This window comes from Sminthopsis crassicaudata, chromosome 3 (assembly GCF_048593235.1).
Source record: "Sminthopsis crassicaudata isolate SCR6 chromosome 3, ASM4859323v1, whole genome shotgun sequence".
NCBI classification, from domain to species: Eukaryota; Metazoa; Chordata; class Mammalia; order Dasyuromorphia; family Dasyuridae; genus Sminthopsis; species Sminthopsis crassicaudata.
In genome coordinates this window covers 221,096,587-221,116,354 of record NC_133619.1, presented here as the reverse complement: position 1 = coordinate 221,116,354, position 19,768 = coordinate 221,096,587, and the positions used below count along the sequence as shown (strand labels likewise).

Genomic DNA, 19,768 nt, shown 5'->3' with positions numbered 1-19,768 from the left:
TATTCAATACAGGACCTCCTTTCAATAAGATCAAATGCTTATCCAAGTTCATCTGTAGATTAGTGTCATTGCTACAAATGAGTCTTTCTTTGGTTTAGTCTTTGGAGAGATAAACTTAAAAACAAACAAACAAACAAAAAACAAACAAACCTTAGATTGGGTCATAAAGGTAACAGCAGAAGAAAAACTATATTTAGAGGCAAGACTTGGGTTGGATGCCTGGCAATGACACAATACCCCCTAAATGATTTTGGACAAGTTGTGGTCTGTCCCAGTCTCAGTTTCATCATCTGTAAAATGAAAATTTGGTTATATGGCCTCCATGAGCTTTTCCAGCTTTAAATCTGGGCACCAATGATGCCATTGCTGATCTCAAGTCTCCAGTAGCATAAGGACAATATTTGCTTTCAGGGGCTGTGTTCCCTTCAACATATAATATGTTTTGCATAAGGTTATGTCTTACACATAGACAAGAAAAACTAAAGTTTCCTTATGTGAGTATACCTATAAGTAGTTATGCAGATCCAAGGGAAAATTTAAGATCCATTTGGGAGAGGGGATTTTTCAATCCAAATGCTACTATTTGTCATTAATTAGCATCAAATTTCCTTTTCCTTTCAATATTTTCTCTTAGACAGATTGCCTAAAAATGTAATTGCCTCCTGAGTTTCTTCCATAGTCATAGGTATTAGTCAATTTGGAAATAATTCTCAAATTTTCTTTTTTGGCACTATGTACATCCTTTTTAAATTAGGGTAGACATTCTCCAAATTACCTATAAAAGAAACCAGATCTATTTTATTAGAACTGTTTAAAATCTTGGAGAGAAATGCAATTTTGTTGTGTAAAGGCGGTTGATTAGGGAATTCCCTGATCAATTTGATGAGTTCTCCAATCAACCTCCCCTTACAAACCTCCTCTCATGTCACCATGGATACATCTTTTACAATCATTTTGTTTGTCAGTCTCTGTCCTTGGGGAAGCATCACATAGCTCCTTTTTTTTTTTTTTTTTTTTTTGGTAAATGTCCTCAGGCAATGGAGCATACCAAAGCCATTTTTGTTCTTCAGTCCCAGAACCTCCAACTTTACATATCACAGAACCTGAGTTGGAAGGGATCTCAGTCACCATCCTGCCCAATCTATTCCCACAAAAGAATTCCCACTATAATTTACCCAAATGCTCAGGTATCGTCTCCTTGAAAACCTCCAGTCAGGAGAAATCTATTACTTCCAACAGTATTTTGTTCTAATTTTGGAAAACTCTAAGAAACAAGTAAAAAATGTCTTTGCAGCTTCAAGCGATTTGTCCTAGTCCTTTTGTCATATTCTAGCTATCATCAAAACAGTTAACTGATTCATGGTTGTTGTTGTTGTTGTTGTTGTTGTTATTGTTGTTTTTTAATGTTAAGCTTAAAGGACCCCATGACAGGTAGAACACAGTGTCCACCCATACCAGCCAAAACTCTGATCCAAGTGGTTGGGAAAGATTGCTTAATGTTATTTAAACTCTGTGCTGACATGTGTTTGCAGGTAAAGATAAATAAATTTTTTTCCCTTTGCTCTGTTATTTCCTTGTAATTGAACTTTCCTACCATTGTTATAGACTCAAAAGGAGAAGTAGGTTGAGGTAAAGACTTTTTAAGTAGCACACATCTTTGTGATGAAGAGAAAGGGGAACAGGAAGGAAGCAAGCATTTTATGTGACAGGCACTTTATAAATACTATCTCATTTGATGTTCATTTGATGAAGTCTTACCCAGGTGATAATTTCATCCTCCTTTCCTAATTTCTGCACTAACTCTTCTCCTCCACCTACCATGATGACATGTCAGAATTTTCCCTGTTCTTGATAATTCACTTTTCAAGACCCACGATTGAATAAACAAATAAAAGTGATCCTTTGCCTTTGGGGGATGATATTGGTTTATGAGCTTCCACTACCCCCTGGTGGCCACAGAAGCAACCAGCAACTTCTTATTTTTCCCTTTAGACACTTAAACTCCAAGACTTCTGTTATAGGTTATATCTCTATCCCTTCCAAGCTGTTAAAAAATTTCACACATTGCACATTATAAAGTGTTTGTTGCATGTGGCAGCTCACTAATTAGGCCCAGTTAATAGCTGCTGAGCTACAGGGGAATAGAATCATGCAACTGACAGACCTCACTGGCCAGAACTCCCACTCAAGTATCATTCAGACAATCTGTTCTCTCTGTTGTTTGCTTAACTGCAAAACCCGATTTTAAAATGATTAGTCCCAAATGAGTTGGTTAAAAGGAGACAAAGGAGCTATATCAGAGTATGCTTCCTCTAGACCAATTAAATCACCCTCTCCTCAGCTGTTTTCTTAACTCACTATATCCCTCTCAAAATGTCACCTACCACAAAATCCTTTGTAACATTTTCCAAGGAGCTGAGAAATATTTAAAAGGAAAAAAATATAAGGAATTGCATTGGTGTACATTTACACCAGCCAACAGAACCACACAAAGGAGACAGGACTCACTTTCAAATATTTTCCAGGCCTTGTTATAGAACAGTATCTGTATACCAGAATAGGAGTGCCCTAGGAATATTCTCATTTACTACCATGAATTTACACAATTTTAGAGCTAAGAGAAACCAAACATGACCATCAGTTACTTTGGAAGAGGTCAATAGTTTGGATTTGTGTTTATGGTATCCCTTATAATCATATCCCTATTCTAGCTACAGTTACAAAGATTTACTATTCTGTAAATTTTTTTTCTTTTTCTCTTTTAAAAATTCTAAACTTAACAGACACCCAAAAAAGAACATTTTCCTATGCAAAGTGAAGAAAAAAGGAAGTTGAGTGTGAAATTGTAAATCTGTATTTCATATAGCTTGCTTTAAGAAAAAAAAATTTATATAGTCTGTAGCAATCTAAATATTTGCTAAGTGGATAAGATGCTTCAACATAGGTGCTCTGGAGCCCACTGTTGGTTATTGCATTGATCAGAGTATTTAAGTCTTTAGAAATTGTTTTTGTTTTGTTTTTAGTTATATAAATTGTTCTAGTTCTGCCCATTTCATTCTATATTAGTCTATGTATTTTCTCAGGATTCTCTGAAATGATCTCTTGTTTTTTTCTTACATATGCTATGACAACATATAACATAATTCATTCAGCCATTGTTTTGTCTTACTATTGATTATACAATACCTCCCTAACAATCATAAATTTACCTTTCAAAGTTACCTCTGAGGTTTTTCTCTGCCCTCTCAAAGTTTCTCCTCATCAGGAATTTATTCCGCCAAAGATCCCTCTGAAAAATTATATTCCCTTTTTAAGAATAAATTATTCTTAGTTGTAAGCCTTTATCTTATGCCTCTTTAAAGATTGCATTTTAAGATAAACTTTAATTTATACTAAAATCTGTTAAATGTTATGCAAGCCCCAGTTTTGGTTTTTAATACTTAGCATTTTCTTTCCGGCCAATCAATTAACTTTTATTAAGCTCCTACTATGTACAAGCATTGCACTAAGTGATGCTTATAGTATTTTTTATTTAACTTGAAATTTAGGATTTTAGATAAGATAATCTTAGGTCTAGGCACCTAGATGAATGCAGCTGGAGCTATGGCTCTGGAGTTCAAATCCCACTCAAATACTTAACATTTCCTAGCTGTGTGATCCTGAGCAAGTTACTTTAATCCCAATTTACACACACACACACACACACACACACACACACACAGAGAGAGAGAGAGAGAGAGAGAGAGAGAGAGAGAAACAAATAAATAGAAAGACAGTCCTTGGTTTTACTGTTTTTTTGGTTTCTTTAAGGAGGGGGAAAGTAGATTTTTTTTCTATTTGCCATTTATTTCTAATAAGACTTATTTATCATTTTGTTGAAATGTAGTATTCAGGTTTCTTTTTTTTAAATCATGACTTTCAGGTATGATAATTTTAAAATTATTTCTTATTAAATTTTTTTCATGTTTTCATGTTTTTTCATGGTAGACACTAAATTTTCATCTTTTTGTGTCAATCTTTTGATTTTGTTTTAACACATTATCATCTCATGGTATCAATGATCTCTTTGTTCTATTCTAACTTTTAGGGTGTCTATAACTTGGGCAAAGTTTATCAAACTTTTCATTGTTCTAAGATATTTATTATCCTAATTCTTCTCTCTAGAACTTTTATTTCATTTTCTTCCTTCCCTTTCCCCTACCCCATATCTTCCTTCATTTCTTCTAGATATCTGTGTGGTCTTTATGGAAAATCCATTTTTTCCTTTGAGTCTGCCTGAAGTTATAAAAATACTATCTTCTTTTAGATTTGATGTTTTTTTTTCATATATGTGCATCTATAATAATTTTTATGGTAATAACTGTCTTTGTTTATATCTCTAGCTTTACTTCCTAAATTTGGGGGTTTATTCCAGGAGCCAGAATCTGTCCCCTGTTATACTTTTCGGTGGGATAATCAAGTCTGCTTGGTCTCATTCTGGGTTATCTGCATTTCTGCAGTTATATACACCTTCTAACTTGTACTTATATCAATAGCATTGGTAGATTTTAGGCTTCTACTGGATTACTCTTCAAAGTCCTCACAGGTATACTCTGGTCAGTCTTGTGAACTTAAAAGTTTCTGAGCCTAGGTTATCCCAGTGTGAACACTGCCTATTCACATTCCTGGTTACTTCCTCACTGTGAATTTGCAACCAATCTAGATATTACCTTGAGAGGCTTTGCAGTCTAAAGATATCTCTAGCCAGTCTCTTGTCATGCTGGAAGGCTCCTGCCTTTGTATTCACACTATCTTTACTGGAAGACCCACTTTCCTAACGTTCATGGGTTCCTGGTTGACTTTTTATGCAGTTCTAGGAAGGAAGTTGTCACTTGCTGTGGTTTCTCATTAGATTTCTTGATTATTATTGTTTGGTGCTATTTTTAGGGTTTTTGGCTATACTATATTTATAGGAGTTAGACTGCTGGCATCAATTGAGGCAACCTAAAACCTATAAATATTCTTTTTGGTAAAAGCAGAAAAAAGAGACTAGGTAGAGAATTGCATAGTAATGTGGGCAACAGCAACATAATCACCATGACAAACAACAGCCTTACTTGACTCAAGGTAGCCTTTATGTATAATGTAGTGTGAAAAGTGCCCAATTTAGAAATCAGATACAATCTGAATTTTCATTCTAATTCTGTCATTTACTGGTTTGCAACTTGGGGCAAACAATCACACATTTTTGGGATTCAGTTAAATGAAATAAATGGATCATATATTCAAGTTCCCTTTCAACTACAAATCCTGGGATTCTATTTCTAGAAAATAAAAATGGGTACCTATACATACATACCTAGCAGTATGCATAACTCTAGTACCCACCTATTGCAAGGCTGTGCTTTTATTTTTTATTAAAGTTTTTTTTTATTTTCAAAACATATGCATGGATAATTTTTCAACATTGACCCTTACAAAATCTTGTGTTCCATGTTTTTCCCTCCTTTCCCCTAGCCCCTCCACTAGATGGCAAGTAATCTATGTTAAACATGTTAAAATATATGTTGAATCCAATATATGTATGTATATTTATACAATAATCTTGCTTCACAAGAAAAGTCAGATCAAAGAGGGAAAAAAATAAGAAAGAAAATAAAATGCAAGCAAACAACAAGAAAGAGTGAAAATGCTATGTTGTGTTCCACACTCAATTCCCACTGTCCTCTGCCTGGGTGCAGATGGTTCTCTTCATCACAATATCACTAGAATTGGCCTGACTCATCTCATTGTTGAAAAAAGTCATGTCCATCAGAATTGATCATTGTATAATATTGATGTTGCCATGTGCAGTGATCTCCTGCTTCTGTTCACTTCACTTGGCATTAGTTCATGTAAGTCTCTCCAGGCCTCTCTAAAACCATCCTGCTAATCATTTCTAATAGAATAATAATAATATTCCATAACATTCATATGCCACAATTTATTCAACCGTTCTCCAATTGATGGGCAACCACTCAGTTTCCAGTTTCTTGCCACTATCTTCAAAAAGAGCTGCCACAAACTTTTTTTGCACATGCAGGTCCCCTTTCCTCCTTTAAGATCTCTTTGGGATATAAGTGCAGTAGTAACACTGCTGGGTCAAAGGGTATGCACAGTTTGGTAACTTTTTGGGCATAATTCCAGATTGCTCTCCAGAATGGCTGGATGCATTCACAATTCCACCAACAATGTATCAGTGTCCCAGTTTTCCCACATCCCCTCAAACATTCATCATTATCTTTTCCTGTCATTTTGGCCAATCTGAGAGGTATGTAGTGATAACTCAGAGTTGTCTTAATTTACATTTTTCTAGTCAATAGTGATTTATAGCACCTTTTCATATGACTAGAAAGGGTTTCAATGTTTTCATATGAAAATTTTCTGTCTATATCCTTTGAACATTTATCAATTGGAAAATGCAAACCTGTACTTTTAATACCTAAGTGTGATGATAGTGGGACTATCTGTAGAGATGCTCACTAGTGCATAGCTCCCACTGAGCAAGTATGGATTTGTTTAAATTCTTCCTTCGCCTGTGTTAGGGCACAGTACTCCTGTTGGAAAACTGTATGAGAGTCAGCTGTATATACCCTGAATTGTTGACAACCATCTGCTGAGAGAAATCAGAATGATTCCTTAGCATTTCCAAGATTTTAAAAACTAGGCAGGTAGAGCTGCTCAAGAAAAAGCAAGTAGTACCAATAACCACATAGTTGTTGTTTATCTATCCATCCATCCATCCATCTATCAATCTATCTGCCTATCCATGAATTCTTTTTTTAATGAGTGCTTTGTATACATAAAATAAGCACAAATCAAGAAACTGGATCTAATTATCTGTAAATTGTATTTTATAGCTAAGTATTGTCCTTTCATTATATCTCTTCTTCTGAATAAGAGCTGTATGCATTAGTCTTCTTGATTAGATTTTAACTATATTTCAAATTTTCAGTGGTGAGAAGAGATAGTGTTTGCTTTTCCTTAGGCCCAGGATCCTGAACAAAGATATTCCAGCAATCAAAAAACATATGTCCTATATGTAAAAATACTCTTAAAATGAGCATTTTGAGGATTAGCAAAGCAAAAATGATCTTTTGGAATTTCTCAGAATTGGAAAATTTGGGGGAAAAAAAGAACTCAGATAATTTGGAATTTCTAGTAGAGCAGCCATTTAAGCATTGGGTACCTCAGAGTAAAGTTTGGGTATTTGCATAAGCCTCTCCTTATTTGCAGAAAGCTCTGTGCTAGCAATAGTTGTAAAATTGTCTAGAGGTTGTAAAAAGATAATTTTCCTGTCTCTTGGTTTCAAGGGAGGACATATATGGTTCACAATTTGCTTTAAGGAGAGACTCTTGAAGAAAGAGAAGACTTTAGGGAAAAGTTGGCACCTTGAGAGAGAATGAGGTACCTTAAAATTGTCCCAATTTCCATTTTGCTGCACTAGAGACTTTAGTAGAATTTCCCCTTGGGTAAATTAAGGGAATTTCTTGGTTGAACTGAGAAATCTTAGTTCTAATGGGATAACTCTGAGAAATATCTGGTATATACTTATCTGTGTAACTTCTCTGTTTTTGTTATTAGCTTGAATAATTGGGTTTATTCATTATTACGATGATTGTGTGTGTGTGTGTGTGTGTGTGTGTGTGTGTGTGTGTGTGTGTGTGTAACTCTTATTTGTTTGGGAAAGAAGTCAATATGACTTCAGATATTGCTTTCAACACTCTTTCTCCATTAAGGAATACTAACCAGAAAAAGAGGGTTGAAATTACAAATTATTACCCCAAGAATAGTAATATATTCAGGGTCAGATACATATAATTCTAGTCCAATACCCCTTTTCTAAGGGGAGCAAAACAGGCTACCTTCTTGATTCCAATCTCCTATTCTCTTTCTTCTTGGCAAAAACCAGTCCTCCCTATATGTGCAAGAATGTTTGTGGCAGCTCTCTTTGTGGTGGCCAGAAACTGGAAACTATGTGGATACCCATCAATTGGAGAATGGCTGAATAAATTGTGGTATATGGATATTATGGAATATTATTGTTCTGTAAGAAGTGACCAGCAGGATGATTTCAGAGAGGCCTGGAGAGACTTACATGAACTGATGCTGAGTGAAATGAGCAGGACCAGGAGATCATTATATAGTCCAACAACAACAATGAAGATCATTTCTGATGGACATGGCCCTCTTCAACAATAAGATGAACCAAATCAGTTCCATAGAGCAGTAATGAACTGAATCAGCTACACCCAGAGAAAGAACTCTGGGAAATGACTATGAACCACTACATAGAATTCCCAATCCCTCTATTTTTGTCCACCTGCATTTTGTATTTCCTTCAGAGGCTAATTGTACACTATTTCAAAATTCAATTATTTTTGTACAGCAAAACAACTGTTTGAACAAGTATACATATATTGTACTTAATTTATACTTTAACATATTTAACAAGTATTGGTCAACCTGCCACCTTGGGGGCAGGGAAGGAGGGGAAAAATTGAAACAAAAGGTTTGGAAATTGTCAATGCTGTAAAATTACCCATGCATATATCTGGTAAATAAAAACTATAATTAAATTTTTAAAAATTAAAAAAAAAGTCCTCTCTGGAGAAAAGTAAAATTGCAAAGATACTTATGTATTTATCTCTGTGATTCAAACTGGGAATGGACACACATACACACACACACACTGATTTTCCCATTGTTTCTTGTGTATTTGCGCATTTTAGTACTGATCAATTCTATCCAATTTGCATGAATGGAACTCTTTTTACACACTTCATTATCTTCTTTCTATGGAAAGCTAGATCAAAGGTTTCTTAACAGGAGGTCTCTTCTGTAGAAATAGTGAAGATGCAGAGTTATCTTCCCACTCTTTTCTTTGGAAACATCAATTCCTTTTCTTGCTTGTTCCTCTCTGCCATTTTATTGAGTTTAGTCCTACCCTTTTATAATATTTGGTGGTATCTTGTTGTCTTTTGAGCAATTCAAATTCCAGAAAATGCATTCTGTTATTTTCATAAAAGAAAGTTTTGTAGCAAGAGATACAAAGAGAAATTCCATTCCAAACAAATGTTGAGAGTATAAAGTATTTGGGAATCCATCTACCAAAGAATAGTCAGGAATTATATGAGAAAAATTACAAAACACTTGCCACAAAAATAAAGTCAGATTTAAATAATTGGAAAGACATTCAGTGCTTTTGGATAGGCCGAGCGAATATAATAAAGATGACAATACTCCCCAAACTAATCTATTTATTTAGTGCTATACCAATCAGACTCCCAAGAAACTATTTCAATGACCTAGAAAAAGTAACAACAAAATTCATATGGAAGCATAAAAGGTCGAGAATTGCAAGGGAACTAATGAAAAAAAAACTCAGAGGAAGGTGGTCTAAGTGTACCTGATCTAAAGCTATATTATATAGCAGCAGTCACCAAAACCGTTTGGTATTGGCTAAGAAATAGACCGGTAGATCAGTGGAACAGATTAGATACAAAGGACAAAAAAGGGTCCATCTATAGCAATCTAATCTTTGACAAACCCAAAGATACCAACATTAGGGACAAAAATTCATTATTCGGAAGAAACTGTTGGGAAAACTGGAAATTAATATGGCAGAAATTAGATATGGATCCACACTTAACACCATATACCAAGATAAGATCAAAATGGGTCCATGATTTAGGCATAAAGAATGAGATCATAAATAGATTAGAGAAACAGAGAATAGTCTACCTCTCAGTTTTAAAAATAAATGTAAACAAATGTTTTAAATAGAACGAGGGAAAATAAAAATATTTTAAAATTTTCTATAATTTATCTGTATATTCTAAAAAGAATTCCTTGATTCTAGTGCCCTCTCGATATAAAAAATGTTTAAAATTTTCTATAATTTATCTGTATATTCTAAAAAGAATTCCTTGATTCTAGTGCCCTCTCGATATTAAAAATGTTTAAAATTTTCTATAATTTATCTGTATATTCTAAAAAGAATTCCTTGATTCTAGTGCCCTCTATTTATTTCATCTATTTAATTAGCTATTTCCAATTTATCCCCTATGTAAATTGCACATAATTGTTTATATAGTCATTTACTTGTCTTCACTGTTAGACACTAAGCTCTTTGACTGGAGGGTCAGCCTTACAGGACCTCCCTCGTAGCCCCAGGGTTTACTTAGTGTCTGGACACAGAAAGAGTAACTATTCTAATTCCAACCTAATGAGATGGGATTTTAAGAACTGGATCCATCTATTACTAGGATTGATCTTTCTTTTCTGCTTTCTTTTTTTTTTCCTTTGCCAAAAAGCAAACAGCCCGCAGCTTTCCCACACAGCCAGGAGCGCCCGGAAAAGTGGAAACTTCAAGGTGCTTTCAAACGAGGGAGAAAGCTGTAGGAGGAAAGGGGCGTGGCTAAATTCAGCCCTGCCTCCCTCTCCCCTCGCTAGGCCGTTTCCCCGGCCCTCTAGAGACCGGAAGTCCCGCCTCGAGAAGAGGAAGTAAGTCGACGAAAGGAGGAAGCGCGAATAGGCTGAAGAGCTGGAGGTGAGGGAGGAAGAGGCGACTGCAGAGGCTAGTTCTGCCCGAGAGTCTTGGCTTTCGGGGCTCGAGTGGGCGGGGAGAGGTGGGAGGAGGTAAGGAGGGGAAAGGCGGGGCCTGCGACGCCGGGGAAAAGCAGGAGGAGGGAAGGAAGAGCACGGGAGCGGGCTCAGGGTCAAGAGGGACATTAGGCTCCAGCTCCTACGGCCCACTAGGCCCGGGACAGGTGGGTGAGAGCGGCGCGTTCGGCTCCAGGAAGGGTCTCCGGAAGCGCCGAACCCCTTTCCTCCCCCCCCCCTCTCTCCCCGACCCCTCCCTCAGTCTCTCCTGCCCTCTTTTCGCGTTCCTAGCGCCACTTTTCTTTCCTTGGTGACCATCCATCTGTCGGTGCTCTGTGACAAGCCCTCAGTCGGGGGGAGTCAGAACAGATTCCCTTCTCCTGGCCCCCGCTTCCCTTGGCTCCTTGACCGGAGTGTGCGGACTTCGGCGTCCTCCGCCCGCTTTTCCCTCTCATCCCGAAGGTTATCCCTTTCTTAGTGTCCTTCTCAAAGGCCTCTCTCTGCCCCAACCCCTTGTGCTTCACCACATCCTAGGACCAACCTCCGCCCCCACTGTGCAGATGAGGAAACTGACACCCAGACTATATGACTTCTCCAGGATCACACAGCTATTGTTAATTACTAGATAGAATGTGGATTGAATCCGGAGCCTCCCGTCCACTATTGATGTCTTTTCACTACTTGCAGTTACTTGGTTTTGCCTGATAACGGGGACATAACTACTACCTTATGAAGGTCGGGTGGGGAAGACCTGTAGAAAATTACTTCCATCTTCCAACGATATGGCCCATATTGAGATCTTTACTGTTCTGACAACTCAGGTTTTATATAGGATGGATTGTGGCAGAAAAAGGAATCGTTTGAAGGACATCCATGGGAAGTTTTGTCAGGGTTGTTTTTTTGTTTTTGTTTGTTTTAAACAGATGTAGAATTGTTTTTCAAAAGGTGATTCAGAAGATGGGTATGTCGGCATCCACTCCTGCTGTTGCAGTGCAGGCCCCCACTGCTTCAGAGCCCCAAGCAGCTTCTCCACCTTCAGGATGCCCGATGCACGAAAAAAAAGAAAAAGGTAACTCCTTGTTTAAGAAAATACGGAAGCATAAATGGAGCACATCAAAAGTCCCTTTTTGTCCAACCTGAAAGAACAGAACAAAACAGAATGAAAGTTTGTGCAGGCCCCTCAGGATCTGCTCACTTTTCCTTGGATACTATCACTCTCTCACATACATACTAGGAAGTTAGTAACCCTTCTCCATTGACTAAAAATACGCAGTCGTATAAATAAGTTTAGCAGTTTGGGGATTGATTTGCAATAAAGTCCTCCTTTTTCCTTAGTTCTGATTTTTGTTTTTAAAAATTAAAATGTGTGACTTTGAAGTATATAATAAATTGTTGACTCCTGAAATTTGAGCATTAGCGCACCAGAGCTGTCAAGCTTTGCATCGAATGATGGTCTTTAATATCCATTCTGACTCTGCTATTGTTTTTAGTCTTAAATTCATTTAAAAAATATACTCTCCTCCTGCTCTGGACCTTTATAGAGAGCTTTGATTCTCCCAGCACTACCTAACTCTAGTCCCAGATTAAGATAAGTATGTTGCATGCATGGACTGTTTCTTTCCTTTTGTCTATCGGGTCTTTGCTGGTGGTGCCATGGGTCATCAGCAGCTCTACTGGAGCCACCCTCGCAGATTCGGCCAAGGTTCCCGATCTTGCCGCATCTGTTCCAACTGGCATGGCCTAATCCGCTAGTACGGCCTGAATATGTGCCGCCAGTGTTTCCGCCAGTACGGGAAAGACTTTGGCTTTATCAAGTTGGACTAAATATTTATGGATCTCGCTTCAATGACTTCCATTTTACTGGACTTTGGAGTTGATCTACCCACTTAAAAGATGGATCCTATTGTGCACACTATGTTAATTTACATATAATTTAAAAAGGTCAAACCTCAAAAAAAAAAAAAAAAGATAAGTATGTTGCTGTAATGAGTACTAAGATTGTCATCATTTATGATGATTTTTTTGCATTTTTAAAAAATTTCAGGTTGTCCAGTAAATACAAATTCCTCTGACAAAACTTGTGAAAGTCAATCTAATTCAGTACCTGCACATCAAGAGCGAGCATATGAATATGTGGAATGTCCTATGTCATCAGCTGCCTCTCAAAATAAAGATAATATAAATCCTTCAAACATGGTATGTTTGATACTAATAATTAAAATAGGATTTATGTGAGTTTCCCATACAAGAAATTGCATATAACATTTGGGGATTCTAAAGTTAAATTATCTGTTCTGTTTTAAGACATGGTAACAAAGCGATAACAAGAGATAGCCGTTGCCTATGGAAAGCAAAGTTAGGATCCCTGTAAAAATTGGTTAGAGGACGTGGTCTGAAGGCAAACATGCTGGCATGGATAAGTTGCAGACAGCATCAGTAGAGAAAATGTACATATCTGTGAGCTCAGACTCTGAAGAATTTGAATTTAATCTTTAAGTCAAAAATGTTAACTAATTTGAATTACAAATATTTGTCTTATAATATTTCATAGTTGCTTGTATGTCTTATATCTTTTTTTAAAAAAAAATATTAGTTTATAATTTGACATTTTAAACCAGGAAATTTAGCAACTGTATATAATATGGAAGAAATAACTATTGGGGAAAAATAATTTATGTTTGATTTTCTTGGGTTTAAAATATATAATTATTATTGAATATGAAGTATTGGAAAATTTTAGTGTGAGAAGTTGGTCAATATAAAGAATGAGTTTATATGAATGTATATGACTAAAAAAGGGGTCATACTATAATTTTAGTAATTTAGCAGTTGATCTTTATGTTTATAACTATTTTTGTATCAGAACTTTCCCAATGTTTAAAAAATCTCAGCAATCTCATTATTTTGTTTAGATGCCGCCACCTAATCAGACTCCATCTCCTGGTCAACCATTTGCATTGTCAACTGTTAGGGAAGAATCATCAATTCCCAGGGCAGGTTCAGATAAAAAGTGGGTTTACCCTTCTGAACAGATGTTTTGGAATGCCATGTTAAGAAAAGGGTAGGTAAATAATGTTAGTGTGAGATGTAATTTTAATGTGAGTTTAATTTTAAAAACAGATTTCCTGCCCCACTTTTTTTCCCTTTAGGCAATTGGGGTTAAGTGACTTGCCCAGGGTCACACAGTTAAGACACCCAGTAAGTGTCTGAGATGAGATTTAAACTCAGGTCCTTCTGACTTCAGGGCTGGTTCTCTATACACTGTACCACCTAGCTGCTCCTCCTGGCCTACTTTTCAAAAGATTTCTTTCTTTAACAGTTGAAGAATGGGGAAACAATGAAGTCTGATCATCATGTAGATTTTCTCTTTAAGGCCTTTTCTTGGAATAAACCACAACATTTTCCCTTAAATGGCTTCTTCCTTCTGGTTAATTTTGAGCTAGCCTTGGGATACTCACATCTCCCCATTGTCTTTCTTCTTGTTAAAGCTAAATCCCTTTTAAGGTTTGTTTTTTGGGGTTAATCTGCTACACTTCTCCATGGATTTAGCCTCCAAATATACTTCCCACTTGTTGGCTTCATCTCTTTAATGACTTCTTCCCCTTGATTGTGAGTTCCTCTGGGGAATTTGTCTTTCCTCTTAATTGTTAAAACTTTTCTTGCTAACTCCTGTGTGTTATTCATATAATAAAGTAGCAAAACCTTAGTTTAAAAAGATTTATGATATAGAATTACCCTAAATAAGTAGTAAATACTTGAAAACTTAATTTCTAAAATTTATCGCTTTCTTTAACCATGACTTATAAAAATATGTATGAATCCTGCCATAGTGAAGGAAGAATTCCTTGTTTTCATATAAAATACTTGAAAAAAAATAGGAACATTAATAAATTCTATCCATGAAATAGGTATTCTTACTTAACATTTGGTAATGTTTTGAAAGAGTTGGGGTTTTTGGGTTTTTTTGTTTTGTTTTGTTTTTTTTGTTTTGTTTTTTTGTTAACTCACTAATATTTAGTAGCTTATTAAATATATATTTGTGTGTACAAAACTTATAAAAAATATGAAACAATTTCCTTTCAGCTAATATATTGAATAAATTTGGGCTTGTTTGTAAATATTCATTATGTATTCTTCAACTGTACAGTATGAAAATGCCTAAGAATCAAAGCATGGGACCAAATTAGCTTAATTGCTTGTGTGTATATTGCGTATTATTAAAAATGTGCACCGGTTTATGTTATAGCAGATTTTAAAGTAATCAATATTTCTACAAAATACCTTTTTTTTTTTTTTTTTTAACTAGATGGAAGTGGAAAGATGATGACATTAGTCAGAAAGATATGTATAATATTATTAAGATTCACAATCAAAATAATGAACAAGCTTGGAAGGAGATTTTGAAGTGGGAAGCTCTTCATGCCACGTAAGTACGCGAATGACAAACTTTTAATGAATCTTATGAGCACTTTCTCGGATTTGCACCATTTGTAAATTGCCATTAGGAAAGGAAAGTGAGAATAAACATTTATTAGACACTTAATATATGCCAGGTATTGCACTCTGCATTTTATAAATATTGGCTTATTTTGATTCTCACAAGACCCCTGGAAGGGGGAAAGTTACTATTGTTATCTCCATTTTACAACTAAATTGAGACAGAAGTGAAGTGATTACCCAGGTTCATGCAGCTATTAAGTATTTGAGGCTGAATTCAAGTCTTCAAGTATTCTTGTCTACTATACCCTTCAGCTGCCCCTCTTTGGAATTTGAATGTTTCTGTTTCAGATAGTATAATCATAATAATCTTAAAGTATAATCTGCTAATTTCATTATTAATATGGGGCAGGAATAGATGACATAAAAATAATAGATAACCCAAACTCACTTTTAGCCAATTATTTTGACTTCCTATCCAATTGTACTTTCTGTTCTTCCTATATCAAGCCTTTCTTCTTTGCATACAATTGCCAAATACAGGTCTGACCATGTACACACATTATTTCTCCACAAATTCTAGCTACCTCCTCTTCTTAAAGAAACATAAAATTCTCTTTTTGGAAGTCAAAGTCCTTTACAACTTGGTTTTCACCTACCACTCCAGGCTTCTTGTATGTTCCTTCAAGGTCACTTTCTGTTTTCCTATATGGGCCTGTTGTCTCCCTTGATTTTGTATGCCTTATCCATATTGATGGTTAATAAGTATTAATTTACTTGCAAAATTGTCATTATTATTCAACAGACATTTAAAAAGTAGTTATTGCATGCTTTAGAATTACTAGGAGGAACTTTGAATTTTATTTTTCAGTTCCTTAATCATCCAGTTTTCAATGAAAAAAGAAAAAGGACAAAGCCAAGACTTAAGATAAATAAGCAAGCATTGGATAATGGATAGGACATATTTTTTGAATTCTGTTATACTTTGGATTCTTCCTTCTTCCTAGCACACAAGCAAAGGGAAGCATCAAAATTCAGCCATATTTTCTTCATTGCAGTAGTTAAAAGATAAAGTTGCATAATTTACTGAATATTTTTTGTCTTCACCTTATGCAGTCTTCTTATGCATGCCTAACTTTGTATTTCTAAAAATCTATATTTCTTGAACCTTACTTCCTAGAACAATTTTGATTTTTCTCAGACCATTTCTAGTCATAATTAATTCTTTACCACTTTAGAGAATTTATATTTTCTGCCCTTAGGAGTGATTTGAAAAGGAAAAAAAAGTTAATCTTCATAGATTTCCCTATACTTTCATTATATTATTTAGTTTTTAGAATCTTAGATTAAGAATGGGGAGGGACTTTAAAAGGATTGTGATGATGTTGTTGTTAGTGGCTAGCATTTGTAGAAATTCTTATTGTAAAATATTGTCTACAAATATTACATTATATTTTTACAAGTTAAGGACATATTTTAATTGGTTGTCATTTTATTTGTATTTGCAGTGAGTGTCCATGTGGGCCAACACTGATCCGATTTGGAGGTAAAGCTAAGGACTATTCACCAAGAGCCAGAATTCGCTCGTGGATGGGGTAGGTTACAATCCAGAAATTCTTTTAATAGTTTTAAGTCTGCATATGGTTCTGAAATTTACCCAGAATATTATAAAATGTGAACTGAAATTTATTTATTTTTTTGTTTTTAAAAAGGATAGGACGTTATTGCTTGAGTTCTGTCTTTTGAAACCTTAATATCTGTTCAAATGTACATATTCTTTCTGTACACTGTATGTTTTACTCCCTTTTGTAAAGACTGCCTTGTCCTGGGATATATAAAAATGTATATTAATTAGCAATTATTGATCAGTTTCTTGTACAAAAGTTCAGAAGTCTTAATTAACTTGTATAGTATATTGTATGTATTGAATATATGTTCAGGATTGGCTCCTTCATTAAAAAAAAATAGTTTAGCACATTTTATCTATATTAGCTGTGTTGAATTTGATCTATAAATGAGACCAATCTATCCTAATTATTTTCAACAGATATTTATTATGCCCTTAGGATAGGTATAGCAGTTTACTAAAGGTCATCTTGAGATGATTGGGAGAAACTTCACTTAGAAAGTGCTACCGAAACTAAACACCAGAGACATGGAAAGATTTCAGTAGGTGGCTGTGGTAGAAGATTTAATTTCCTATAACTAGAGATGGCATAAGGAAAGACAAATGTAGTAGGTAGAAGAGTAACAGGTGGGTAAGTAACCTCACTTGGCTGAAAGATAAACTGCATGTAGAGGACTATATTAATAGTAAGACTATAGAATAAGTTGGGGTTATATCATAGAAGGCTTTGAATTTCAGGCCAAGGAGTTTATACAGTATTAATTTGGCTAAGCCACACAAGGTTTTTGAGCAAGGTAATAAAACCTATATAGTTGAGATTTTCATAACTAGAGAGAAATTGGGTTGGGAAAGTTTGGAGGCAGGAGGATCAATAAAGAGTGTGAGGCGTGAGATCTTGAATTAGATGGTGAGAATAGTTTGAAGCATGTCGACTTGCAGATATGGAGAGAAATTTTGATAGAAATATGGAAATGTGAAACTTAAGCTTTTCACAAGAGTTTAGAGCTAGGGCTGGAAATTTCGAAGTCATAGAAGTTATGAAAGTGCATAATGAAAAAATAAGAGGGCTAAGCACATTTTGGTCTGTTTTCCAAGTTTAGGAGATATGAAAAAGGAGTAATGAGACAAATAGAAAAGGTAAAGAGATTTCAGCAGCATAAGTAGAAGAGAGAATAAAAAGAAACTGATACGAATTTGATTTAAGCAATATCTTTAATTAAAATTGTCACAAAGAAGTACATTCTTCATCTTCAGAGATCTTTAAACAAGCCAAATGCTCTATTGGTTAAAAATGTTATAAAGGAAATGCTGTCAGGTATGGGGATTAAATGACTGAGTCCTGATAATCAGTTTGTTTTCTGTGTTTCTTAGGAGGAAGAGAGAATTGCTAAGATTATCTGTTATTGCGAAGACAAGGGCCATTATATGTGGAAAAAGTTCTTGAATTAGACAGTGAAGTTGTTACTTTGGAGTTGAATATTAAAGTAGAGGACTTTGGCTAGGATTGTTTGTCAAATATTTGGTTTTAAAATTATTAGGATAATATTGCTCTTATATTTTCTGCATCTTAACCATGGGTGATATCTTGAACCCCCAAACTTTCTTCACAGGTTTCTTTGTCTTTTTCATTTCCTACTCAGGGGATTTACTCACATTTGAGTATGACTTATGAATATGATTCATATATTTACATTTTGTGCCCTAACTTTATCTCCATTCACATATTTCCAGTTGTCTGTACAACTTTTTCACTTAACATGTCAGGCTTACAAGACCAAGATAAAAATCTGCATCTTTTTTCCTAAAATTGACTCCTGCTAGTTTTTTCAGGAGTAGCAAGAAACATTTTTTGATTTTGGTCCTCGTCACTTCTACCACTTGGATTTTTTCAGGCTCTTAATTAATACCTGAATTATCATAGCAGTCTCTTACCTATCTCGCTTTTCTATCTCCATTCTATTCTCTGTACCCTTGTCTGTCTAAAGTATATAAAACCTGTTCTCACTGTTAGTTCACTGCTCAACAACATGTCAAGTCCATTTTCTCCTGCCTGGCTTTCAAGGTCCTTGATAATTTGGTCCTACCCTATCTATCCAACATCAGTTCTAGTAATCTCATTAATCCAGTGAAGCTGGTCTCATTTCATTAGACTTAAAAATATTGTACCTTATTCCCATATACTTTACTTTTTTTTTTTCCGGCTGGTATTTTTTCCTGTAATATTTTCTTACTTTTCCATCTGACCTAAATTCATGTTTAATAGGCATGGTCAAGTTGTAGTCTCAATTCTTCCATGAGATCACCTTCCTCTGACAGCTACTGCCTACATTGCATTTAATATCTCTCCACTTCTGTTTACTTGCTATTATATGGTTCTCTGCTTTCTGTGTTTTATTTCTGCAAATAGTTGGTAAATTCCTTGAGGACAATGTAAGTGTTATAAATACTTAACTACTTAATTGATCATACAGAGCCTGTACTGACTAGCATGTTTTCATTTCAGATATGAATTACCTTTTGACAGACATGACTGGATTGTTAATCGTTGTGGAACAGAAGTTAGATATGTTATTGACTATTATGATGGTGGAGAAGTAAATAAGGACTATCAGTTTACCATCCTGGACGTCCGTCCTGCTTTTGATTCTCTTACAGCTGTTTGGGACAGAATGAAAGTGGCATGGTGGCGCTGGACTTCATAACCATTGTTTTATTTCAAAAAAGAAAACTTATTTCCTTTAAAGAGACACATTAAACTATTTTCTCAATTTAATGTTAAATTGCTGGTTTGGTGTGTGATTTAAATCCATAATGTTTATGAATCCATAATTCTTTTATGAACTCATATGCTACCTTGCAATGACACAAATTATGTAAGATTTCTGCTATCCAATTTGAATTTCCCTCATCTTGGTTTCCATTGTGACTTCAATATCTCACAGATTGCATTGTAAAATTGATGTGATTATATAAAATCCTTGACTTTTAAGAACTTTGAAGTAGGTGTATGGAAACAAAACGATGCTATATTAATTGCTTAGGAAATAAACATAAGCTTTTATATGACAGGCAATTTTTTGA

At 35.2% G+C, this 19,768-nt stretch overlaps 1 protein-coding gene and 1 pseudogene across 5 annotated transcripts; both read left to right on the top strand.

Annotated features, from left to right (window-relative positions):
• The first annotated feature begins 10,503 nt into the window (after positions 1–10,503).
• On the top strand, positions 10,504–19,467 carry HCCS (holocytochrome c synthase). 5 transcript variants are annotated; one of them, XM_074300015.1, is made up of 7 exons: positions 10,504–10,570; positions 11,547–11,692; positions 12,668–12,819; positions 13,536–13,684; positions 14,930–15,049; positions 16,569–16,655; positions 19,191–19,467. In XM_074300015.1, the coding sequence occupies exons 2-7, from the start codon at positions 11,581–11,583 to the stop codon at positions 19,387–19,389; spliced, it is 819 nt and encodes a 272-aa protein (XP_074156116.1). In that variant the 5' UTR covers positions 10,504–10,570; positions 11,547–11,580; the 3' UTR covers positions 19,390–19,467. The 5 variants fall into 5 exon arrangements, with proteins under 5 accessions (XP_074156116.1, XP_074156119.1, XP_074156115.1 ...); XM_074300018.1 differs by having other exon boundaries at positions 10,525–10,570; positions 11,569–11,692; XM_074300014.1 differs by having other exon boundaries at positions 10,555–10,790.
• LOC141561049 (small ribosomal subunit protein uS14-like) lies at positions 12,106–12,557 on the top strand (annotated as a pseudogene).
• Positions 19,468–19,768: the final 301 nt, after the last annotated feature.